This window comes from Simochromis diagramma, unplaced genomic scaffold (genome assembly GCF_900408965.1).
Source record: "Simochromis diagramma unplaced genomic scaffold, fSimDia1.1 OVJJ01000669.1, whole genome shotgun sequence".
Taxonomy (NCBI): Eukaryota; Metazoa; Chordata; class Actinopteri; order Cichliformes; family Cichlidae; genus Simochromis; species Simochromis diagramma.
In genome coordinates, this window is record NW_024387458.1 from 2,633,537 (window position 1) to 2,659,337 (window position 25,801).

A 25,801-nucleotide genomic window follows, 5' to 3' on the forward strand; every position below is an offset into this window, starting at 1 on the left:
TGGGAGAGAGAGTTCCACAACCTAGGGGCCACAGTGGCAAAATCTTTATCACCCTTAGTTCTCATCTTAGTCTTTTTTTTTAGCAAGTAACCCCTGATCGGATGACCTCCGGGACCTGCCAGGGACATCGGGCTGTAGCAGATCAGAGATGTAGACTGGTGCCAGTCCATGCAAGGCTCTAAATGTCAAGACCAGGATCTTAAAATGGGAAGGAAGCCAGTGTACCTGAGGTAGCAATGGTGTCACATGTGAATAGCTGCAGCGTTTTGCACAGCCTGCAGACAATCCATATATAAATAAAATTAAGCCATCCCGGCAAGAAAAGATTCATTTCCTGTGGTGTGAAGATCATGCACTGCATTTTTTTCCTTTTCATATTTTTGTTACTTTATTATTATTATTATTTTTTTTATGTATTCAGTGGTTTAAAGCGGGGTTTAAAAAAAAGTCACTAATAACAGCGACATCTGGTGGATAACTGAAGGCAATACAACTTAAACATTGACGCGGCTTACTGTTTCAATCTCAGGTCATCAATAAAAGTTACTGAAAAGACTGCGTGTCCGTTTTTAATTTCTAATTAATAAATACATCATTGTCATACACTGAAATTAATTTTTTGTTGTTAACTTCAGTTAACAAGTTGTTGAGTCTTCAGTGTCGTCTCTGAATTAAATAGCCGGTAATAAAATGGTAAAAAGACACGACATATGCAGACCCACACACCAACAATACTCCGCAAACACTTTCCAGTTTAAACGTATTTAACAGATTTAGACAAGTTTCACTTAAAAACACACCTGCTGCAGCTTCGCAGCTGACGATGGGGTCCCAAACGTCTTGTTTTTTTCTTTTCTTAGTCTTGTCTAGTCTTATAACAGTGTTTAAAAAAGATTACGTTTGATTTATCAGCTATTTCTGGGACTGTTTAATAAACAGTGTTTATTAACAGAAGCTTCAAACCGAAGAAAGTCGCAGTGAAGGGCTGATGACGTGAAACGTCACTGGTCACGTGACAGTGGTTTTTAAAGAACCTCGCTTCAGGACAAATTTCGGTATCAAAGGTGTCCGTGCGGATGCCTGTGCTAATTTATGAGAACGTGCGCTCTGTTTGTGTCCGGCTCCGATAATACAGTCACGTGGAGAAGAATGTAATCGGCATGTGTTTGTGCGGTGTTCGGTTCTGCCGAGGCCCAGCTTCTCTCAGACGAACCTGCAGTTTATTCTGGAGACGAGACAAACGAAGACAGCATGAAGGAGGTGGATTATTATCGGGAGCAGGGCGGAGAAAGTCTGGATTTAGAAGAAAAACCTGATATTAAAACCCTCGGAGTCCAGCCGGAGCAGGACGCTAATGTAAACCAAACCTCTGGTAAGAATAATCAGATTTCATTGCGGTTAATCGCTGCATCGCGTTATGGCAAACGATTACCCTCATCGGCGAAGTCAAATTTTCTTGCTCCTCTATTGTCGACATTACGGTGCTGCTGATGCAGAAACACAATGAAAGCAGTCATTTTTATATTATTTACAAAAATAACTTTACTTTAGACCAGTACAGGTTTAGACACATATAATACATTATAATTAATAATTTTACACATCATAATAAAATATCAAACATTTTAATGCTGTCTGAAGAAAAGGTCACACAAAATTAAGATAAGATAAGATAAGATGAGATAAGACTTTATTGATCCCACGGCGGGGAAATCTTTGTGTTACCTCATCTCAGGTACAGATAGCAGAAGGAAAATATCAAAAATACAAATAAAATACGAACAAATATAAAATAAGTAAGATAATACACTATATACAACATAGCATACACAGTATGTGATTATGGATATGGTTGTGGAAATATGCAAGAGAAGTGGATTTGAAGTTGTCCACACATTTATCCACAGTTACTGCCATATAATACTGCTATATATTAAAAACAAAATTATTTTGTAAAAACAAAATAAAGGCACAGCCAGCAAATAATCAGTCTATTGTGTTTAAATTACCACATTGTTATATTATTTTTGAACTGTAATTTCAGAAAATCCTTAATATGTTTCTGTAATTTTTAATTTAATTAAATTTTTAAAAATTGATTAATGTTCAAGTTTAGCACGTGTCAGTCCATGGTAACTGTAAAATGTGATATTTCATGATATAATTTTCCACAATCATTACTTCAGTTCTTTGAGAGGTGACACAAAGATTCTACTGGATTCCTTCTCAGGTACACCCCAGTCTACATATGGTAAATGGCGTCTCTGCAAACTGTACAGTGTTAGAAAACAAAATAAAATGCACTCAAATTACATTGTCATAGTGTATGCTATGGAAAAAGCATTTGCCCCTTATTTTATTTTATTTTATTTTTTTGTATATTTGTCACATTTACACGTACAAAAACAAGGGAAAAAATATCCAAACCTACCTGGCCCTGTGTGAAAAGTGTAAAAAATCATGAATTAACTGATTAATCACATTTTTTGGAAAGCTGAGTTCAATTTCAGTGGCCACACTGAGGCCTGATTATTGCCTGTTAAATCAAGTTCCCTTACATCTAGCATAAAACTCAAGCTCAAGAGCACTTGTGCAGTGATCCAAAACACATCAGTATTGTACGTCCATCTCCGAATGGCTCAAAGAAGCAAAACAAAACGGAGCCTCTGCAGTGGTCTGGTCAAAGTCCAGGCTCAAATCTGACTAAGATGCTTTTGCCAAAGGTTGCACAATAAGGTTAGGGGACAATTGTTTTTTTCATATATAACAAATCAGGAATTCACACACTTGGTATAGAAAGTACAACAACGATATCGCTCTTTGATAGCCTAGCTTGAATTTCTATCATAGCGAGAAGCTCACTAACCCATTTACATGAAACATAACAGGAAGAACTACACAATCACAATAAGTTAGGGCTGCAAGAATCCAGCCTTTCCGAGACCACACAAACACCTTTTCTTTGGAAATTTGGTGATATTGAGTGCCAGTCTGATACCTATCCATGCATCTACATGTATTCTTGGGAACGCCAAGACATTCCAAAGCGAGCCGAGAGATGTAATCTCTCCAGCGTGTCCTGGGCCTACTCCAGCGTCTCCACCTGAGAGAACATGTCGGGCACGCCTCACCTGACTTTGATGAATCATATTTTATTGTTTTTCATTCTGAGCATTCTGGACTGATCATTAAAGAGATGCTGTACTACTTCTGTATTTCCTTCAACAACTGTGACATCAGGCCTATAAACACGTTTTTCTGTAGGACCACCGTAAATGCATCACAAGGCTCTTTTCTCCATATTTTAAAATATGTTAATATTTCTTATTTTGTCTTTTTTCTTTTTAGATAATGGGACAGCTCTGTGCTGATGTAGAATTCATATAAACATCACACAATTTACCTACATGTTTCATTGTTTCCTGCAGATATCCCACAGCTGTTGGTTATTAAAAAAGAAGAAGTTTCACCTGAATGGATCCAAACTCTGGAGCAGCAATACCCAAACCTCCACATAAAAGAAGGGCAGGAGGAAACCTGGAGCACTCAGGAGGAAAAGCCACCTAATGGGCTCCTCATCACTGGCGTTCCTGTGAAGAGTGAAGATGGTGATGATGATGATTTGAAACCTCAGTTGTCAGAGCTGCATCAAAGCCAAAGTTTTAAAAAAGTTAAAAAAGAGGAAGAGGATGAGCCTCCAATCAGCAGCTCAGCTAATCACATAAAAACAGAAACAGGTGGAGCACCAGAAACGACCACAAACTCAGATCCACGCAGAGATTCAGAGCCTAATACTGATAAACAAGCTTCAGCTGCTTTTGAGGCAGAAGTCAGTGTTGATGGTAACAACAGTGATGATGATGCTACTGATGATGATGATGAATGGGAGGAACCTTTGTCCAACTTTCGACCTAAAACTAAAGACAGAGACAGTAATCGGAAGGAGTCGGATTCAAATCCTGCTAAAACATCCTTCAGCTGCTCCGAGTGCGGTAAAGACTTTCTCTCCAAGCAGTCTCTTCAGAGTCACGTGACAAGTCATTCAGGAAGAACACCTTCCAGCCATCTGCTTAATAAGAAATGCTCCAGGGTGAAGCAGAAAGCAGATTCAAAGACAAGCGTAGGCAAAGCAGAGAAACGATACGTCTGCAATGACTGTGGACACAGATTCAGACATCGCTTTAATCTTAAAAGACACATGAGAGTTCACACAGGAGAGAAGCCTTTTAGTTGTGACATTTGTGGTAGAAGATTTAAACAACAGTGCAGTCTCAAAAGACACACCAGACGCCACAAAGGAGAGAAATCATTTAATTGCGATCTTTGTGATAAAAGATTTAATGTAAAGGATGATCTCAGGCAACACATGAAGTGCCACACAGGAGAGAAACCGTTTGGCTGTCAGCTTTGTGGAAAAACCTACAGAGCTCAATGTGGGCTTAAGAGGCATATGATAGTCCACTCAGGAGAGAGACCGTTCCACTGTGATATTTGTGGTAAAACATTTAATGAAAAGAAGTCGCTTAGTAAACATGGAATAATTCACACAGGAGAGAAACCATTCGGTTGTGATGTTTGTGGTAAAACATTTAGACATCAGTGTAACGTCAAAACACATATGAGAATCCACACTGGAGAGAAACCATTTGGTTGCAATAAGTGTGAACGGAAATTTAACCAAAGTGTACTTCTTAAGAAACACATGAAAGTTCACACCGAGGAGAGTTCTTTATGAGGGGCTGGTTAGCTGGCTCGAGAAAACCAAAACTCCTGTTTGGAGGTGGCGGGGTGTAGATATGTAAAAGTAACTGATATCATAACATTGAGCTTCTTCGTTAGCCCAGGCTTAGGTGAAAAGGTGGTGTTTGACATGTTATCTCATCCTTCTTTCATATAAAATCAACCAATTGAGCACTACCTGCCTGCTTAAATCAGAGACTTCAGGGGAATGATATAAAATCAATATTCTTGTGAACAGTTAAGTTAATACACTGCTTAAGTCTTAAGTCATATATATACAATTGGAGCTGGGTATCGATGATTTCTACAATCCTCGATTCGATTCACTTCAATTTTGAGTCAGAGTGTCAGAAATATTATAATTCTGATCATTTATCAGTACTGACGCTTGTGAGACTTCATCAGAGGTGTAAGCCTCAGAGCAGATGCCTTTGTGTCAAAGTAACTGACGATGAAACAGAAAAACACAAAGGAGATTTTCCTGGCCTGGCTTTTTATAGCAGATAACCTTAAAAATATTCTGCAGTGGATCAAAAACTGAAGAAAACCATGAATCAACAACTACTACATTACCTGATGCTGCTGAACTGAAGCAGAGCAAAGTTACAGAGGTTTAATTAGAGACACAGCGTTTTGCAATTTAGCAAAAGTTTAAATGTCTTCAGTACTGAACAGCAGAAATTAGACTGTCATGTCGGAGGTCCTTAAAAAAAAAACCTTACCGCCTGGCAGCATTGTACACAACAGTAGACTGGTGCTTAATAAGCAAGCAAATAATGCAGAAAACAAAGATTTTAGATGGGAAGCTGTTCTTGAAGTACACTAAGAGAGAAAGAGCTGTGCAGGAAGTGTGATTTTTATCATGGTGGAAGCAAAACAGCAAAAGTAAGAGGGAATTCGTGACTATGTTTATCAAACGTGAAGCGTAGTTTTGATCTTCTTTTGCTGCTGGTTCAGTGAATTTTGGTTGGCGAGTGACACTTGAATTTCAGCCTCGATGGTGTGTCTGTGTACATGCCATCGAGTGAACGATCCATCTTTGTGCAGAATCCGTTTACCTGCTCACATTTACTTTTTTAGCTGTTTGGCGGTTGTTGAAATAGTTTTGTGAGCTTTAACCTGAGATTCTGCCTAAAATTGATTTGAATCGGAAAATTGATTTTTGAAACCCACCCCTATATATAATGTGAAATTTCTTGACAAGAAAATGTAACAATTCTCAGTGAAAACCAAAATCATCAGTCATGTTATGTAATGTGTCATAATGTGCGGAATGGACCTGTGTCTGTGACCACAGGACCCACTGACGGATGGTGGGATGATGCATAACAGCAGTCAGGGTCCTGTGGGACATGTTATCATTTGGAAATGATTAAAATGTATTATTTTATTACGCATTTCCATATTAAATACCAGATTTTGTATTCAATATAGAAACACTTTTTAGAACTACTTCAAAAATGTGTTATGAATGTATAATTATTTCAGATTCTCCTCGTCGTCACTGGATAAGAATGTTAGTGTTGTGTTTTTATTGCCATGTGTGCATATTTGTGCTTTTTATATGATTTTGGTGTACATTAAATGTTGTTTTTTTTTTTTTTTTACTTGGTCTATTTGATTCACCTTTTATTGTTTATTTTTATTTTATTTTCACTTGCTAAATATGGGACAGATTTGACTGGGGGAAAGAAAGGGGAGAAAGAAAGAGGGAAAGAAAAACAGCGGGGAAGAGGGACGGGGATAAAGGGCAAAAAACAAAAACCAACAAAATAAGCAGACAAAAAAATACATATATCAATCACCTGGATCACCTGGATTTCTTCTGCTTGTTTTCAAAGAGAAAACAAGCAGAAGAAGAAAAAAAAAAGAGCAACATAACAAACAACATCACGATGATCTATGGGAATATAACAGTAAATACTAAATATTAAACATTATTGTGCAGCACGTAAGATCGACAGCGCACAGTGTGCTTTGAGGTAGGAGCCAAAAAGGGTGTAGTTTGTGTGTGTGAGCACCCGTGTGTGCACCTGTGAGCATGAACGCGCTTGTATTCAAAAGGTTCCTTCATGTAATGATCTGCTAGAGGGTGTGGGGGGGCCACAGCCCCGTCCTCCAGGGCATGAAGCAGGTATGGAGGAGATCAAAACTCCAGACATCCAGAGGCCCCCAGAACACAAGAGACCAAGGAAGACCAACAGAGGAGCAGCCGCGCCACTGTCCCAGAAAGAGCTGAGGAGAGTCCCAGATGAGGGGTCACTCAGCAGCCGCGGAGCAGAAGCCAGGGGGAGTTGCAGTGACATTCCCGTCACCAAGGAGTGAGCCGGTGTGTACCTGGACGCCCATCCCCGGACCCAAAGAACCACCAATGCACTGATGTCTGAGGGTGTCTGCCACTGGCAGGGCAAGTGGGGGGGGAGATAGGCCTCCATACCTTGGAGACCCCACATTCCAGACCCCAATCGGACAGCCGACTCCTCCTCCTAGCCCCCCCGCCCCAACAGGCTGCAGAGAACGGGGGTGTGAGAAGACTCCAAACCTCCTTCCGCCTACTCATATGTAGTGTTGATGCATGTGTGTTCTAAGGTGTATTTAAAACCCAGGAGGGCATGGAGCTACCTGCCAGAGAGCAGCAGGTAAGCGCATAGCCCCTCCTGATAGCCCTCAATGTCTACGTGTATTTAAAATTAAGAGGTGGGCAACGACGCCAGGGGTGAGGTGTACACCCTGATGGTCTTTTGGATTCCGTGTAGCGTGCCCACCCCCAAGATCCTATATGTATGTGTAATGAGAGTGTGAGTAATGTGAATGTCTAAGTTGTTGGATAAAATTGAGGGACAGGCAGCCAGAAGGGGACAGAGGGGGGGGATGCCTCCCCTGCACCCTGGTGACACACCTTTACCCCAAGGCCCTGCATGTGTGGGTGATTGTGGTGGAGCGGGAAGAGGGAGGCAGCTGGAGATGGGGAGAGAAGGAAGGGAGGGGCAAGTGACCCCAATAGACGCCCAGGCTGAGATCTTCCTCCACCTCTCCTGTATCTCCCCCTCCTGCAGAGTGAGTTCCTGAAGAGAGGAGAGCTCCTGCAAGATGTAACAGCCTACATATCTTGATATCAAGACTAATGTAATCTAATAGATAATTTCTATATTGGTTAGAATTAAGATTATTTTTATTTTTCCAGTTCATGAGGACTGTTTTCTTGGCTATGCATAGGGCAGTGAAAACCATATGGGCTATATTCTTTTCTGTAGTGACATTATCTAAGCTGCCCAACAAACACACTAAAGGGGAAGTTGGAATGTTACATTTCAGACACTTCGATAAGTCTTCACATATCTCGCGCCAAAACTTCTGAACTGGTGGACAGAACCAAAGAGCGTGGATATACAGTGGGGCAAAAAAGTATTTAGTCAGCCACCGATTGTGCAAGTTCCCCCACTTAAAATGATGACAGAGGTCAGTAATTTGCACCAGAGGTACACTTCAACTGTGAGAGACAGAATGTGAAAAAAAAATCCATGAATCCACATGGTAGGATTTGTAAAGAATTTATTCGTAAATCAGGGTGGAAAATAAGTATTTGGTCACCTCAAACAAGGAAAATCTCTGGCTCTCACAGACCTGTAACGTCTTCTGTAAGAAGCTTTTCTGTCCCCCACTTGTTACCTGTATGAATGGCACCTGTTTGAACTCATCATCTGTATAAAAGACACCTGTCCACAGCCTCAAACAGTCAGACTCCAAACTCCGCCATGGCCAAGACCAAAGAGCTTTCGAAGGACACCAGGAAAAGTATTGTAGACCTGCACCAGACTGGGAAGAGTGAATCTACAATAGGCAAGCAGCTTGGTGTGAAAAAATCAACTGTGGGAGCAATCATCAGAAAATGGAAGACATACAAGACCACTGATAATCTCCCTCGATCTGGGGCTCCACGCAAGATCTCATCCCGTGGGGTCAAAATGATCATGAGAACGGTGAGCAAAGATCGCAGAACCACACGGGGGGACCTGGTGAATGACCTGCAGAGAGCTGGGACCAAAGTAACAAAGGTCACCATCAGTAACACACTACAACGGCAGGGAATCAAATCCCGCAGTGCCAGACGTGTTCCGCTGCTGAAGCCAGTGCATGTCCAGGCCCGTCTGAAGTTTGCCAGAGAGCACATGGATGATACAGCAGAGGATTGGGAGAATGTCATGTGGTCAGATGAAACCAAAGTAGAACTTTTTGGTATAAACTCAACTCGTCGTGTTTGGAGGAAGAAGAATACTGAGTTGCATCCCAAGAACACCATACCTACTGTGAAGCATGGGGGTGGAAACATCATGCTATGGGGCTGTTTTTCTGCCAAGGGGACAGGACGACTGATCCGTGTTAAGGACAGAATGAATGGGGCCATGTATCGTGAGATTTTGAGCCAAAACCTCCTTCCATCAGTGAGAACTTTGAAGATGAAACGAGGCTGGGTCTTCCAACATGACAATGATCCAAAACACACCGCCCGGGCAACAAAGGAGTGGCTCCGTAAGAAGCATTTGAAAGTCCTGGAGTGGCCTAGCCAGTCTCCAGACCTCAACCCCATAGAAAATCTGTGGCGGGAGTTGAAAGTCCGTGTTGCTCGGCGACAGCCCCAAAACATCACTGCTCTCGAGAAGATCTGCATGGAGGAATGGGCCAAAATACCAGCTACTGTGTGTGCAAACCTGGTAAAGACCTATAGTAAACGTTTGACCTCTGTTATTGCCAACAAAGGTTATGTTACAAAGTATTGAGTTGTATTTTTGTTATTGACCAAATACTTATTTTCCACCCTAATTTACGAATAAATTCTTTACAAATCCTACCATGTGGATTCATGGATTTTTTTTTCACATTCTGTCTCTCACAGTTGAAGTGTACCTCTGGTGCAAATTACTGACCTCTGTCATCATTTTAGGTGGGGGAACTTGCACAATCGGTGGCTGACTAAATACTTTTTTGCCCCACTGTAATTGTCCGGTGAGTTGGTTTGGCAGTGTGAGCAGTTGTTGGTAGACGTAAAGCCCATCTTGAACATCCGATGACCTGTATAGTGCACTCTATGTAGTATTTTGTATTGAATTAATTGAAGACTGGGATTTCTAATTAGATGAAAGGTTTTTAAGCAAATCTGAGACCAGAAGTTTTGGTCTAAGTTAACTGATAAATCCGCTTCCCATTTTGCAATAGGAAGTGATATTGATTCATCTGTTTCAGAAAGCATTCTGTATATTTTGGAAAGTAATTTGGGGGTTTTAAGAGTAAGAAACTGAACCACACTTGGTGGTGTTTGTAGTTCAACTTGACCCGGTTTAAATTTCTTTTTTACTATGAATTTAATTTGTTGATATTCTAAAAATCTTTTCTTGTTGATCCCATATTGTGTAACTAGTCCGTCAAATGAAATAAATTCTGTTCCTTCTAATATATGTTCTAAGTATTTGATTCCTTTACCACTCCAATCTGGAAAGTTTATCATATTATTGTTTTGTAGTATGTCAGGGTTGTTCCAGATAGGTGTACGTTTGCATGGGATTAATGAAGACGCCGTCAACTTCAGAAACTCCCACCATGCTGTCAGAGAAGAGCTGATGTTGATGCTTTTGAAGCATTCATGTCGTTGGATGTTTGAGCTGATAAATGGTAGGTCTGAGATCTCTAGATTATTGCAAAGTGCTTGTTCTACATCTAGCCAGGGCTCATCTAAGAGGGTGTGTTTTAGCCATCCTGAGATAAACTGAAGCCTGTTGGCTAAGAAGTAGTGCTGAAAGTTAGGCAGTTCTAGTCCTCCTTTATCCTTGGTCTTTTGTAGTATTTTTAAGCTTATACGAGGAGGTTTATTTTTCCAAAGGAATTTGGACATACATGAATCTAGAGATCTGAACCAATCTTGTGGCGGTTTAGTTGGGATCATTGAGAATAAATAATTTATTTTTGGTAAGACCATCATTTTTATAGTGGCAACCCTTCCCATGGGTAAACATTTCCATCTAGCCAGATCACCTTCTACCTTCTTTAAAAGTGGGATATGGTTTAATTTAGTTAGATCTGCAAGCTTGGGAGAAACATTAATACCTAAATATTTTATATTTAGAGCAATTAATCGGGAGGACTGTAGATTTTGACCAGTTAATTGAATAATCTGATATTCTTGAAAAAAGAGTTTATCAATTCAATCACCCCAGAGATATTGGTTTGTGAGTTTTGGAGAAAAAGTAGCACATCATCCGCATAAAGGCTGATTTTATGTTCCACGTTCTTGCATTTTATGCCCTTGATTACTGAATTCTGTCTAATTGCTGCTGCTAGTGGTTCAATAAAAATTGCAAACAGTGAAACACTTACAATACATAGCGTTTTATCAAGTATAGATAGTTTAATGATTAAGAATCTGCCCTCTGGATCTATAACTGTATCGAGTACTGTGAAATTAATATTTTTATGTATTAAAATTGCTACTCCCCTTTATCTAGAATTATAACAAGCTGAGAACACATTACGAAACTCAGGTGTTTTAAGTTCATTCGAACCTCGACTTCAGGCGTGATGCCAGAAAACCGAGGAAAAGTAATAAATGGTGTAGATTACTTAAAGGCTTTGCTTGCTTTGAACAGTAGATGTTAATTGTCTTGGTTTTTATAATCGTCTTTGGCTGTTGTTAGTTTTTCTGCTCCTTTGTGTTTTTGTAGTTTTTCCTTTGTTCTCATGTGTTTGTGTTTATTTGTACTTATGTGAGATTATTCCTGGTCTCCATTTCTGTTTGCTTCCTGTTTTATTTTGAAGTTTAGCTCCTTGTGTTTGCTCTCTGTGTGTTCACTTCCTTTGTTTATTCTTTCCCCCTGATGCTGTTTGTCTGGAGTTCACGTGCACATTTACCTTTTATTGCCTTTTTATCACAGCGTGAAGGTTAATAACATTTTTTATAACAGCTTGTTTGTAGCTTATCTGACTTTAGGTCTGCTGTAATCTGAGATGGGTTCATTTATTTGCTCCAAACTAAGACTCGTCTTAGTCTGAGTTTCACAGAGACATTTTAAACTAGTCTTCATTATGCATAATTAGATTGCCAGCTTTAAAATTGAAGGTGGATTGTCTCCATTTCCAGTTTGTGTTAAAGATTCACTGCTGTGTGTTGAGTCGTTTTTGAGTTTTTGCAGATAAGTTGGTGTTTTCCATGCAAACGTCTGGTTACTGCAGCCCTCTGCTAGCGACCAAAGAAATGTAAGGAGGTTTTCTGCATATCTCTTTACAATGGATGTCACTCTAGAGACTGCCTGAAACTTCCAGTAACTATTTGCTGATCACTCACAGAATACACACTTTTCTCTAGTGGTGAGTAGTTGTTCAGCGGCGACTGACTGGTCTCCAAGCCTGCGTGAAGGGGCTTTAGCTTAACAGCAATCGCCAGCAACCACTTGCCAGCTTGTTGTGGAATACTCATTTTTCCAAGCACCTGGTTGCTAAATTGTCAGCAACCGACCTCTAGGCCTGTATGACTGAGGCCTTCATTACCGATATGGAAGCGCAGTACATCAAGCCTGTCATACTTTGACCTTCTGATATTTCATAAAGCAGGAGAGTGCCCTGTGAGGATGTCGTACAGTAACCATCAGTGTGCAGACACGGATCAGAGACAGCGCTCACTGACTGAACAGGAGTTTCCTTGGTTTGGTTACTGGAGCTGCCAGACTGGCAAACAAGTTCTCATGAAATCCTGAGAAGGCTGTTTGCGAGGCCTGTGAGCTGCTTCATGCCAAATTAAAGAATGATGTGTGGATGTTGTCTTGGGCATGTGGAGGACAGACACTGAGTCAGCAGTGGAGAATGATGGGAAAAAATGTCTGCTAGTCGGTGCAAACCAGGTCTCTGGGTTTCACTGTGCTCTGGAGTTTAGACATTTTTGGTTATATGTTTGAATTTGAGCTTCTTTGGGGTTTTTCCTGCGTCTCCAGTGTTCAAGGTTTACACTTTTCTGTTTATTGTATTTTTAGGCTCATGTTTATTTGTTCCCATTTAAATTCCAGTATGCTGTGGATCCCTGGGAATACTGAGTTTTGCTTTGTGTTTAATCGTTCAGTTTTGTAAGTTATCCTCTCTTTATTCTTCCTGCATCGTCAGTGTTTCGTGGTCAGCGGTAGTTTCTGGTCTCTGTGCCTCTATTATATTCTATTACGTTCCCAGAGCCCAGCAAACTACAAACTAAAACTATGCTGTGTAAAATAAAGACTGAATGCAGTGACTTCCAAATCTCACAAATCCATATTTTTATTCACAAAAGAACCCAACAAAATACATCAAATGTTTGACCTGAGATGAAAAACATTCGCTCAGTTTGGCTTTTATGGCAGCAGCACATCTCAAAAAGGCTGCGAGAGGGACTAAAAATAAACAGCTGGAGGAAGTTTTTCATGACTAATTACAGCAACAGGTCAACAACATGACTGGAATAAAAAAAAAACATTTCTCAAGTAAAGGTTCACCAGTCTGCAAAAAACAACAAGAAACATCTAAAAGTTGTGGAACAGTTTCAGAATAACTATCAATGTAAAACTGAAGACTTTGCCAATCTAAACATCAACACCACCTATCATCAAAAGATTCAGAGGATCTGGAGAATTAATATTGGGTCGCTCTGATCATGACAATAAGACCCATCCTTCTCTTTTTTGTTGTTGTTCTGTTGTTATTTACATTTTATAAAGTGATCCAATTGTAAATATGCACATGCTGACATATTTACAACGGCAATGTACCACCTACCATTTTCACTCTACTTAAACAATAAAAAAGTTATATGTAACAAGATCAAACATCAGTAAAAATGCATGCTAATGCAAAAAAAAAAGAATAAAAATACAAAAAATATGAAACAAATATACAAAAATATGTATTCAATTCAAATCTGGCCACCATCAGCTGCAAAGCGGTTGCCTTGCACAGCAGCACACCACACCCAGCGCTGCTGCCACGCTCTGAAAGCTCTGTGGAAGTCCTCTTCTCCCAGTGAATCCAGTACTATCAGTGACGCATGCTGGAGCTCTTCCACCGTGTCAAAGAAATGTCCCCTCAACTTGGCGTTGATTTTGGGGAAGAGGAAGAAGTCGCAGGGGGCCAAATCTGGTGAGTGCTGTGGGTGAAGAATGAGATTTGTGTCGGTGTAGCAGAAATAATGGCACTCTTTCAGTGCGTCGTGGGCGGGTGTGTCGTCGTGATGGAGCAGCCAGTCGCCTTTCTGCCACAGTTCAGGTCGTTTGGCCTCGATGTTCTTCCTGAGACGCGTCATAACGCTGAGGTAGAACGGAGCATCAACCGCCTGACCGTCGGGAACAACTTCCCGATGCACCACCCCGTGAATGTCAAAGAAGACGATGAGCTTGACCTTGAACTGGCTCCTTGTCGGATTCACCCTCCTTGCTTTTCCAGGCTTGCAGCCGTACACCCAGCTTTCATCGCCAGTTATGATCCGGGACATGAACGTTGGGTCATCTCGCGTCTGTTGACAGAGATCCTCGCAGGCTCGTAAACGATACTGCTTCAGCTCGGGAGTCAGTAGCCTGGGCACAAGCTTGTTAGCCACTTGGTGCAGGTTCAAAGTGGACGTCAGGATCGCCTGGACCGTTCCGAATGACACGTTGAGAATGGCAGAAATCTCCCTCAGAGAGATCCGGAAATCCTGGCGCACAAGTTGATCGATTTCTCGGATGTGCTTGGGAGTTGTGCTCGTGCTGGGTCGCCCTGACCTGATTTCATCATCGACGGATGTTCTGCCATTTTTGAAACGCAAATACCAATCCTTGCATCTTGATCGGCTCATTGCTTTGCTGCCGTAAACTTCCTGAAGCATTTGGAAGGTTTTCTTCACAGAGATCTTGGTTTTCACGCAGAATTTGATTTTTTCTCTCTGTTCAAATTTGAGGCGTTGCAATGCATTGCGGGACGCAACACTGAATATTGGCATCGGAAAGGTTCTGGGAGCTGTTGCACGTGTGTCATCCTCCTGCAGTCCATCCTGGCCAATGCAGCGTTCCTGGAAGAAGTCCGAGTCTTCAATCGGGCTCCGTTCATGGGAAACCTCTTCTTTAATATCAAACAGATGATGGACACCTGCAAGGTACACACAGATGGATGAGCATATTTTAAAAAAGCCAAAATGCTGGGTGTATGGGGACACTGGTTTCCAGTATCCTGCAGAATGGGCTCTAACCTAAAGCCCATCTCACAGAGTTACATCATCCAATCGAATCACAGCCAACTAAGTTAAAACGAAGAGAAACTAAAATAAAACAAATCAAATTAGTGAGGTGACTGTATTCAATGGATTTCATCACTTGTTCTTAAATCTCGCCCTAAAAATACCCTCCATATTTTAATAACATTACTGAAGTGAAACTAACAAAGCCACAACAGAAGCAGACAAAATATAAAACCTGATTCCTCACAGAGAAAAACTGTTGGTGCAGTTTCATAGTTCAATTGAATTTGTTTGTTACCTGAGCTGCAGGTCTGAGTCTCCTCCTCGTCCTTGTATTCATTTTTAACATGATGAAACAGTGAGTGCACTTTCTCTTCATTTTCACTCTTCACCGCAGCAGCAGCGAGCGGGAAATCAGTGATGTCAACTTCCTCCTCCTCTTCCTTCTTTATGCTGAGGAGCTGTGAGACTTGCTGCTCCATATCAGGGCTCCAGTCATCTGGTTCTTCTTTGATTGGTAACAGCTGCTGAATATCTGAAAGGTACAAGCATCACAAATGTATGAGCAACAATGCAATGAGAAACAAAATTACATTCTTCTGTGTGGCCCTGAAACACAATCAAAGTTTCTTTACTCATTAGGAAAATGAGTTCTCGCCGTTAGTTATCGTTTCGTACACTGACTGGAGCTTCAAACTGGACGTTTCTGTCATTAGCAAAGCCGCCTGCATGATGTTTCTTTGGTAAACACCAAGATACAGGACAAGATCACGTGTATGCTGATGGTTTTGCATCACTTCATCTCAGCAACTATTAAAAATAAAATGTTTCTACTTTGTTTTAAAAAGAAGCCTTCAGAACAATATAAATGTTAAGGTTATTTCTGAACTTGGTACGTTTTTTGGAAGAAAGGTTAGGTCAGGAATAGATGATGATGAAAGCAGTGATAGAATTAAAAGAATCACTTTGTACATTTGTAATAAGAATGACTTAAGTTTAGCGAACATCTAAGTGTTAAAAAGCAGGCAGCCAGGACTTACCCATGGTTGAAGACATCTTTCCTCTCGTCCTGCGGTTCAGACTGACTTCTGGTGACTTCTCAGGTTTTTAACTTCTCCTGATGCCTCAGAGAGTCGTTGACCCACCCATTCACCCATTTGGGTTTGTTCGGTCAAGGTGTGAAATGCTCCGAGTCGTCTGGGATGCCCTGCAGGTATCTGATGAGAGGGGCAAGGTCCAGCTTCCTGGAACAATAACAGTTACTCCAGCATAACTGTCGTTACTTCTTTCACTCGTCTTTCACACCACAGCCGTGAACTGAAGGTGAACACTTAAATGTTAATGTAATCACTGGAACAAAGGTTCTTCTGCTAAAGATGCTGTTGAATCCATTTGTATCAGTGTCCTAGTTTCCAAATCTGCAGGGAGTTGAACGTAACTGGACATCACATTGAATATAAATATTTCCTGTCCACTATAACTAGTCCAAGTACTAATGTGATTAAATCATTTACACAAAAGCAATATTTCATTTCCTCAGCTACGTGTTAATGTGAGCAGGAAGTTGTTTTAGACAACAGAATGAATGAAAACTCACCATCGTCTGTTGATCGACAGGTCAACCTTAAAAACCGCCAACCTCTTGTGGTGCCTGATGTCACATGTGCTGATTAGAGCTTCTAAAAACATAATTGAATTAATCTGTTAAATAATTTTGAGAATTTGGGTCTACACTGTGCTGAAATGAGGCAACTGGACTTGAGTTTCTGAAGCCCTTCAACTCAGATCTCAAAGGCTCTACAGCTGGTGCAGGGCGGCAGTTAATCATCTGATTGGATCGTTGAGAGTCGTTGATTCCCTCATTTTGCCTTTGTGTTAAATTCTGACGCACCCAACAGCAGTGGGAGACATTAAAGGCACATGAGTGAAAGTTTATCAGGCCATAATGGTCCAGTTGTTGTGCTCTGATGTGTTTCTACATTCAGGTGCAGATGGAGTTTTGGGTCCTGACCTCAGCTGCTGGTTTTCCTTTGTTGCCAAGTCAAGTTTACTTTCAAGCACATTAAAAGAAACAGCACCCGTTAACCAAACCGTCCACAGTTAGACGAGTAAAAGACATTTAGGAAGATTTTAAAAGTGTCCAATGTTGTCCTGATGTGAAAGGCAGTTTGTTTCACACACTCAACAAATGATCCTTCACCCTCAGTCAACAGGAAGCAACAAATCTGAGTAGCTGAAATGGGTTTATTTAATCATTAAGGAAAATGTGGTGTCATTTTAATGTATATCAATCAAGTACATTTTACGCACCACTGTTTACAATCTTTACACACCACAAATACACAGAAGATTTGCAGTATTTTAATGCACAGCATCTGCAGACCTTCTGGTGACTTCTCAGGTTTTTAACCTCTCCTGATGGCGGTTTCAGCTCATCACAGCGCTGAAACCGCCTTATTGAGAGTTTTTAATTTGCTTTTAACTGTAGACTCTGGTTGTGCTGCTGTCCTAGTAACCTTAGACCTGACAGCAGCCTTTGACACTGTCGATCACAACATACTGTTATACATTCTAGGCCCCCTGCTGTTTACTCTGTATTTGCTCCCTCTGGGCGATGTGCTGCGCAAACATAATGTGTCCTTCTACACCTTTGCTGATGACATTCAGATCCACCTCCCTCTGAGGTTAGACTGTAAGGACTCTTTGCAGCCGTTATTCTCCTGTTTGTCTGACATTAAGACTTGGATGGCTCTTAACTTCCTACATCTAAATGAAAGTAAAACTGAAGTCATTGTGTTTGGGCTTCCTAAAGACCCCAACCTTTCCTTTGATTTTATGGGACCCCTAACTTCCAAAGTTAGGGGTTCCTCCATTAAGAGCCTCGGTGTTACTTTTGACATTACTTTTAAATTTGATAAACAAATCAGCTCCGTAGTCAAGGGATCTTTTTTATCATCTACGGATTTTAGCTAAAGTCAAGTCCTACCTGTGCAGGAACGATCTAGAAAGGGTGGTCCATGCTTTTATTACTTCACGGCTGGACTACTGTAACTCCCTTTATGCTGGTTTAGATCGTTCCTGTCTGCATCGCCTCCAACTGGTGCAGAACGCTGCTGCTCGCATGCTGACCGGTTCCAAAAAGAGAGACCACATCACTCCGGTCCTCTGCTCTCTCCACTGGCTCCCAGTTGCTTTTAGGATTGATTTTAAAATTTTACTGCTGGTTTTTAAGGTTCTTAACGGTACTGCACCTCCTTACCTGGCAGAGCTTCTTAGCATTTACCGCCCCAGGAGATCTTTGAGGTCAGCAGACCTGATGCTTTTAGATGTTCCCAGGTACAGATTAAAGACTAGGGGAGAGAGGGCTTTTGCTGTGGCTGCACCCAGACTGTGGAACAGTTTACCTCCTCACATCAGATTCTCCACAAGCCTAGGAACTTTTAAAACTGCTTTTAAAACTCACCTCTTCTCATTGGCTTTTAGCAAGGTTTAACTTATTGTTTTAATTTATTGTTTTATCAGTGAGGTGTTTTATGTACTTGTGTTTTATTGTATTTTATATTTGTATTTTATTGTGCAGCACTTTGGTTAGCCTTGGTTGTTTTTAAATGTGCTTTATAAATAAACTTGACTTGACTTGACATGTGCTGATTAGAGCTTCTAAAAACATAATTGAATTAATCTGTTAAATAATTTTGAGAATTTGGGTCTACACTGTGCTGAAATGAGGCAACTGGACTTGAGTTTCTGAAGCCCTTCAACTCAGATCTCAAAGGCTCTACAGCTGGTGCAGGGCGGCAGTTAATCATCTGATTGGATCGTTGAGAGTCGTTGATTCACTCATTTTGCCTTTGTGTTAAATTCTGACGCACCCAACAGCAGTGGGAGACATTAAAGGCACATGAGTGAAAGTTTATCAGGCCATAATGGTCCAGTTGTTGTGCTCTGATGTGTTTCTACATTCAGGTGCAGATGGAGTTTTGGGTCCTGACCTCAGCTGCTGGTTTTCCTTTGTTGCCAAGTCAAGTTTACTTTCAAGCACATTAAAAGAAACAGCACCCGTTAACCAAACCGTCCACAGTTAGACGAGTAAAAGACATTTAGGAAGATTTTAAAAGTGTCCAATGTTGTCCTGATGTGAAAGGCAGTTTGTTTCACACACTCAACAATGATCCTTCACCCTCAGTCAACGGGAAGCAACAAATCTGAGTAGCTGAAATGGGTTTATTTAATCATTAAGGAAAATGTGGTATCATTTTAATGTATATCAATCAAGTACATTTTACGCACCACTGTTTACAATCTTTACACACCACAAACACAGAAGATTTACATGTACATACATTAAATTAGTTAAAGTCAGCAGTCACAGTATTTTAATGCACAGCATCTGCAGACCTTGGTGATCTAGTGAAAAGGTCAGACAGGTAAGAAGGTGCTAAACTGTGCAACCCTTAAAAGAATCAGTAAAATAATTTCTGAAGCTGATTGGCAGCCAGTGCAGGAGATATGTGGTCTTGCTTCCATGTTCCAGATAATAACTGTGTTTTTTGAACCATCTATAGTTGAGTGAACAGTGACAGACTCACACCTGAAGAAAGACTGTTGAAATAGTCGAGTCCAGATGAACTTAAGCCACTGACACCTCTCAGAACATTTCTGAAACACAGAAATGGCGTGTATGTGCGTCACGAGTCTGTAAGACTTCGTGTAAACTTGCATGTTTTCTGTGTTTGAGATGGGAAGAGATGGAGTTTGAAAACTGAAGGCTCTGCCTCTCATTCTACTTTTAAATACTCTAGGAACAACAAGTAAACCTGCAGTGTGAGAGTGAAGTCCTCTGATGGGGTGATATGGTACTACAAGGTCATTAAGATAAGCCAGCTAATTTTTCACGTGTCTGAGCGAACACACAAACTCCCTGAGCGTCCCTTGGACCACTGTGAGCAACAGCAGACGTGTGCACTGTGGTCACGCCAGCATCGAATCCATCCAAGTTACATGGTTTATTAAAATAATCAAATTACAGCATTTATGTTAGACTACTTTTAATTAACTGCTTTAGCCCACTTACAATGAAAATTTAAAAAAAAAAAACCTTGTTCATGACTTGTGTAGCATGTTAACACTATTGGAAGGAAAAATAACTTGAACTCCAATTTTGAAAACACAACTTTCTTTCTTTCTTCTTTTTTTTTTTTTTATATAAAACTCTGACTTATATTATGAGTCTGTGGTCTGGGAGAGAGTCTGTAACTCTCTGTCTGCAAAATACAGTAAATAATGACCAATGTTGGGCAATTAATTTTATAGTTACTTCTTCAAAAAAATAACTGAGTTATGCAAACAACAACATTTTTTGCAGCTGTTTACCTAAAAATGCAGCCAAGGCGTTTTTTTTAATAAACATTTCAAACTATTTACAGAACAATCAGCTGTTCTGCATCAAATCTGATGCCACACAAATTATTTGTGCCGCTCCAAACAATAATTTCTGTCCACTATGAGATGAAGGAGAACAACAGCCTGATACCTGCAGGCCTGACAGCAGCAGATGTATCACTGCTGTAACACCTGTAACACTCAGCAGTCGCCTCATTGTTCTGACGCACACAATAAAACTATTGACTACACTACACACTAACTAGAGGGGACTTAGAGGGAACATTGCTTGTATGTGAGGAGCAGGATTTTGAATTCTGGATTTAACAGGAAGCCAATGAAGGGAAGCCAGTGGATTAATTAACGAACAGAGGCGTGACTGCACGGACTGAACTGCGAGATAATCTGCGCATGCGTCGCTCGTTCCAAGTTTCTTTTGGAAAAAAGGCTCAAATGCGCAGCGGGCACCATGAACACAGTGGAATATCTTCAACAACAGAACCACGAAAGTCTTCTTTCTGAGAAAAACCCGGAAATGAAATTCCACGCAGTCCTTCAACAGGACAAAGAAGGTGTAAACCAAACTGCTGGTGAGAATAATCAGATTTAACGTGGAGAGTTTATCGGACAGGAAACGGCTGCTTAGCGGCTGGTAGCTCGTTTTAGGGGGTCGATGAACTGTTCACGTAGGAACGGAGCTTCCTTTTATGTCTTAACCTGAAGACGTTCACAAATGCAATCAAGCGACTTTGGTAATGATAGTTGTTGTTAATAGTTATTAATGACATTTACGGATTAAAAAGAGCGAAAGTCAGTGGGAGGGTTCGGTGTTGCACCCGGACTGTTTAAAGGGTGCACACAAGTGTAGTTCAAGGCAGCGTTTGTGCTTTAATTACTTAAATAATAATGCTGAACTGGGGTAGGCGTGGTTAGTGTGATGGATAACAGCTGTGCCAGCCAGCCTTCCCTGGCTCTGTCCCCTGAACCCACTGCTCCATCCCTCCTCTGCAGCTGAGCCACAAACCACATCCCACTGCAGAGACAAACCCTGTATCCCATAAGCTGACTTTTTTCAACATCTCTACATGCAGCTCCAATTCTATGTCTATTTATGTGGACGTTTTAAATCTGAGAACAAAACAAAACACAATTAATAGCTTTACCCCAAACCATGATTTACCTTTACAGATGTGATATTTTAGCCCAAAGCTAAACGTAGCTGTGTGTTATGTTTTTGATTTGATTTTAACATCTTGGCTGACGGAAGGATTAGCTCTAAATATTTACTTGTTGAGCTGTAGAAACGTAAGTCATACCACGACAGCTAACCACATGCTTCCAGCCTAATTATTACTTCTTAATAGGAAAACTGCAATACTGTTATCAGTTTGCTTATGATGATGTTCTCTCTTACTTTCCCGAAATACATTTTTGAAACATTTATACTTTTGGTTATAAGCAGCATCCACTGCCTCTAATATTTATTCCAGTATTTGTAAAACTGCATGTTTCTTAATAGCTTAATTTCCACCATGTGTGTCTCATGCACCCATGGCTTCATGATGTAGTGGTTTGGCTGTCATGTGAAAGATCCCCATCTTGAGGCTGGAAGGAGACAAACCTTAGAGCACCAACTAGTGTGCTCTTAGTACTTTTACCAAACCCAGATAAACTGCAAACTCCACTGTGGAGACCCTTCGGGAAATAAAGGAGTAGCAGAGAAAAAAAAAGAATGTCCTTTTAAATTGAGGAGCAAAAAGTTAGTTTCCTTTAAAATAGTTCAGTTAATTACACAACTGTCCATGTCTGTGTGTTTCAGTATTGCCCCCTGATGTCCAGAAGGTTTTGGTGATTAAAGAAGAAATTCCCTTTGACTGGAGCTTCGGTGTGGACCATCAGCACCAGGAGATCCTCCAAATAAAGGAGGAACAGGAAGAACTCCTGACCAGTGTGGGGGGAGAGCAGCTTAACGGGTCGGAGGAAGCTGATAACACCAGGTTCTCATTCGCTGTTGCCACTGTGAAGACTGAAAATGATGATGATGAGAAAACTCAGACTTCAGATCTCCACCAGAACCAACATGACTACAACAGAGAGACTAATCGGATAAAAGCAGAAACTGATGGAGAGGACTATCCAGGAGCAGAACCAGCTGGAAACCCAAATCTGAAGATTTGTGAGGAGCTGAAAGCAAATGGAAACGCTTCTGATTCTTCTGAAACTGACATCAGTGATGATGATTGGCAGGAACCTTTATCCTCTCCTGGACCTGAAACAAAAACCAGCGATGGAGATCAGAAGGAGACGCCTGTGCCTCACTTTCCTAACAGTGTTAACACTGAAAGGTTTACGCAGCAGCCTTACATAAGACTCTACCCACAGAAGAAGCCGTTCAGCTGTGATATTTGTGGTAAAAAGTTCAGTCGCAAAATGCACGTTAAAACACACACGAGGACCCACACGGGAGAAAGACCCTTTGGTTGTGACGTCTGTGGTGAGAGGTTTGCACAGGAGGGGAACTTGCGGAGTCACCTGAGAGTGCACACGGGGGAGAAACCATTCAGCTGCGACGTCTGCGGTAAAAAGTATAGACAGCAGGGTGTTCTGAGGACACACATGAGAACTCACACAGGGGAAAAACCGTTTGGGTGTAAGTTTTGTGGAAAGCAATTTAGCCAACAGACTCATCTCAAGGCACACATCAGAATCCACACTGGAGAGAAACCTTATCAGTGTAACTTCTGTGCCAGCAGCTTCAGCCAGAAGAAGCATTTTGATGAGCACACCAGACGGCACACCGGAGAAAAACCGTTCGGGTGCGATTTTTGTGGAAAACGGTTCTACCGGCAGGAGTATCTGAAGAGTCACGTTACGATCCACACAGGAGAGAGACCGTTTGGCTGTGATGTTTGTGGAAAAACCTTCAATCGAAAGACACGATTTAAGGCTCACATGACGCTTCACAAGTGATAGAAGCTGCATTATTTCAGGGTTCATTGTGAAGGATACATTACCCAAGTGCCTTGGTAAGGACCACACAGAGTTTTTAAATATTTTAATTTTTTTAAATGCCTTCAATCTGATTTTGATGAGTCCTACAAATGTATTGAATTGTCAAGTCAGCTTTTAAGAAGTTGCTTTGCAGAAACTGCAGTTAATGGAGTGTTGTTTAAAAAGTGTTTTGGCAGTAAATCTGAATCAAGCTTCTGTTAATGTTGCTTTCATGAGAAAGTACATGTATAAATCAGAGATTTGCTTTACAAAAGTAAATGAAAGCCCTTTGTACCGTCCGGAGTCATGTACAGCTGTGTCCATAAATATTTGGATAGTAGAAGATGTCTTTGTACTCCAGCACAGTGGATTTTAAATCAATCGATATGCGATTGGAGGTTGACTTTCGCCTTTAATTCAAGAGGTTTTACAAAAAAACGTTCAGGAATCATCACCATTTTATACTTGTGCCCTATTTTCAGAGGCTCAAAACTGGACAACTTAACATAAATGTAATTCTAAGCATTGTTTTTAATACTTGGATGAAAATCCTTCTCAGTTGAATTTGTTGAAATATGAAGAAACACTGAATGCAACAATTAATTGTCTTACATTGATTTATTTTATATATATATATTTTAAGTCTTTTACTTGCCTGCGTGCAATAAATAAGGAATTAAGAAAGAAAAAACAAGTCTTTGTGTGTCTGTTTTTACACTGAAAAGTACTTCAGAGTGCTCAGGATGTGCTCTCAGTGAGTATGCCCCTCCTTGGGTTGGTTGGGTTTGTGTTTAGTCAACCAAGCTGGGCTGTGGAGGTCAAATGTGCTCAGGTACAATATTTGATATTTAATTGTCAAAGTCAAGCACATACCTTGCTTTTATCAGCTTCATTGTATTTGAAGCTTGAGTGGAATGCAACTGATTAAAAATAACATCTGACTGAAATTAATTTGGAAATTTAATTTCACTGTGTGGAGGAAATCTTTGCTGAGGAGCCATTAAGATATGTAAATGAAAGCAATTTATCTTCTTTTCTCATGAATGGCAGTATTTATTTTCAATGAAAATAAGTACAATGAAAAAAAAATGTATCCAGAAAAGGAAATAATTTCTGCGAGGAGCCAGTGAGGTGGTTCACCATCTGACTGGGATGCCTCCTGGGTGAGCGCTTCAGGCACATCCCACCGGAGGATGCCAGCTGAGGGACTCTCTCAGCTGGCTTGGGAACACCTCGGTGTCCCCCAGATGAACTGGAGGAGGTCTGAGCATCACTGCTAAGGCTGCTACCCCCATGACCCTGACATGGGTAAAGGGACAAAAAAATAGATGCATGGAATTTGCAAGGCCTACCCAGTAAAATATTGATTTTGAACAATTCCTAAGTTAAACAGACGTCCTCTTAGTCCACCAAACTGTAGCTACCAATGTGCTGTATATCAGAAAGTGCCTTTCTGAAAACAATGAGGATAAATATCATAAATATAGATGTGTCTATTTTGTACTGTTGTGAAATCTTTTGGTAAATAAAACCAGAAATAAAAGGAAGTGACAGAAAAGGTGTTGTTTCCAGCCACTGTGTGTGTACATGGTGAATGGAGAAATAAGGACCGTTACCTTTACAGAGGCAAACGGTGAAGTAAGAGTTTCTCAGATTTTCAAATGAGATATTTTATGTAAAGAACAGCATATACACTGTTTTTCTTTCTCTGTTTTTGGATGATAAATTAATTCAAAAACGGAAAACGTCAGAGGACAGCCACACCCCTCGTATTCATGGTAGGATAAATTTGAATTGGTACGAGTAGTACTAGTGCTTTTCTTTTAGCAGGCCAGCAGAGGGCGACATCTGCCTGAACAACAGGGGAGGTTGTGGCTTCCAATAAAACATATATGGAGAAAAGAACTGATCAGTCGGATTAATAAAAAAAGAAGTCACGTTTTGATCAGTGTTAATCAGTGGATAATGTTTATGGAAATAATGGAGACTGATACAGCACACAAATTAAAATTAGTGGCAGAAATATCACATCGGCCTGATTTTACTGTAACGGATAGAAACTAGTTTTGCTCTATAGACATGAATGGAAAGAGTAAGAACTGTTTGGATCACAGATGTCCAAGTTGTTTCAGCTGTTGAGTTAAAAGTACGTAAATTCTCATTAGTTGGGCTACTAATTAGAACTAATAAAAATAAATGGCAAGATTGGAAAGAATAAATGGGAAATAAATAGCTTAGATAGGGCCTATTTTAATATATTATTTTAAACTCTTAATTAAAACCCCGGCGCTTTAATAGCTGTATCATTGCTAAAAATAAAACGATCTGTCCGTTCCTGAAGACGTTCACAAATGCAATCAAGCGACTTCCTTTTAATCCTGTTAATTCAAACTTCTACCAGGAATAACATTTTTGTATTGAGTGACTAAAATTTTGAACGTGTCTATAAAAACTGAAAAATTTCACAAATGC

General features: G+C 40.6%; 3 protein-coding genes across 4 annotated transcripts; 2 read left to right on the forward strand and 1 right to left on the reverse strand.

Annotated features, from left to right (window-relative positions):
- The first annotated feature begins 1,104 nt into the window (after positions 1-1,104).
- LOC120723137 (endothelial zinc finger protein induced by tumor necrosis factor alpha-like) lies at positions 1,105-24,019 on the forward strand. Of its 2 annotated transcripts, XM_040014492.1 has the most exons (4): positions 1,105-1,109; positions 14,802-14,806; positions 20,786-20,928; positions 22,158-24,019. In XM_040014492.1, exons 3-4 carry the CDS (start codon positions 20,808-20,810, stop codon positions 23,306-23,308), a joined length of 1,272 nt encoding a protein of 423 aa, XP_039870426.1. In that variant the 5' UTR covers positions 1,105-1,109; positions 14,802-14,806; positions 20,786-20,807; the 3' UTR covers positions 23,309-24,019. The 2 variants fall into 2 exon arrangements, with proteins under 2 accessions (XP_039870426.1, XP_039870423.1); XM_040014489.1 differs by lacking the exons at positions 1,105-1,109; positions 14,802-14,806 and adding an exon at positions 19,916-19,923.
- On the forward strand, positions 1,116-5,185 carry LOC120723133 (zinc finger protein OZF-like). Its single transcript, XM_040014484.1, has 2 exons — positions 1,116-1,372; positions 3,429-5,185. The coding sequence occupies exons 1-2, from the start codon at positions 1,252-1,254 to the stop codon at positions 4,733-4,735; spliced, it is 1,428 nt and encodes a 475-aa protein (XP_039870418.1). The 5' UTR covers positions 1,116-1,251; the 3' UTR covers positions 4,736-5,185.
- On the reverse strand, positions 12,935-15,471 carry LOC120723134 (histone-lysine N-methyltransferase SETMAR-like). The gene is made up of 2 exons (XM_040014485.1): positions 15,255-15,471; positions 12,935-14,868 (listed from the first exon to the last, which is right to left on the reverse strand). The coding sequence occupies exons 1-2, from the start codon at positions 15,436-15,438 to the stop codon at positions 13,661-13,663; spliced, it is 1,392 nt and encodes a 463-aa protein (XP_039870419.1). The 5' UTR covers positions 15,439-15,471; the 3' UTR covers positions 12,935-13,660.
- Positions 24,020-25,801: the final 1,782 nt, after the last annotated feature.

Coding starts and splice junctions, on each gene's coding strand:
- LOC120723133 (XM_040014484.1), top strand. CDS start 1,252: ATGAAGGAGGTGGATTATTATCGGGAGCAGGGCGGAGAAAGTCTGGAT. Junction 1,373..3,428: donor TAATGTAAACCAAACCTCTG/GTAAGAATAATC, acceptor TGTTTCCTGCAG/ATATCCCACAGCTGTTGGTT.
- LOC120723137 (XM_040014492.1), top strand. CDS start 20,808: ATGAACACAGTGGAATATCTTCAACAACAGAACCACGAAAGTCTTCTT. Junction 20,929..22,157: donor AGGTGTAAACCAAACTGCTG/GTGAGAATAATC, acceptor TGTGTGTTTCAG/TATTGCCCCCTGATGTCCAG.
- LOC120723134 (XM_040014485.1), bottom strand. CDS start 15,438: ATGGAGCAGCAAGTCTCACAGCTCCTCAGCATAAAGAAGGAAGAGGAG. Junction 14,869..15,254: donor GACTCAGACCTGCAGCTCAG/GTAACAAACAAA, acceptor TGTACCTTGCAG/GTGTCCATCATCTGTTTGAT.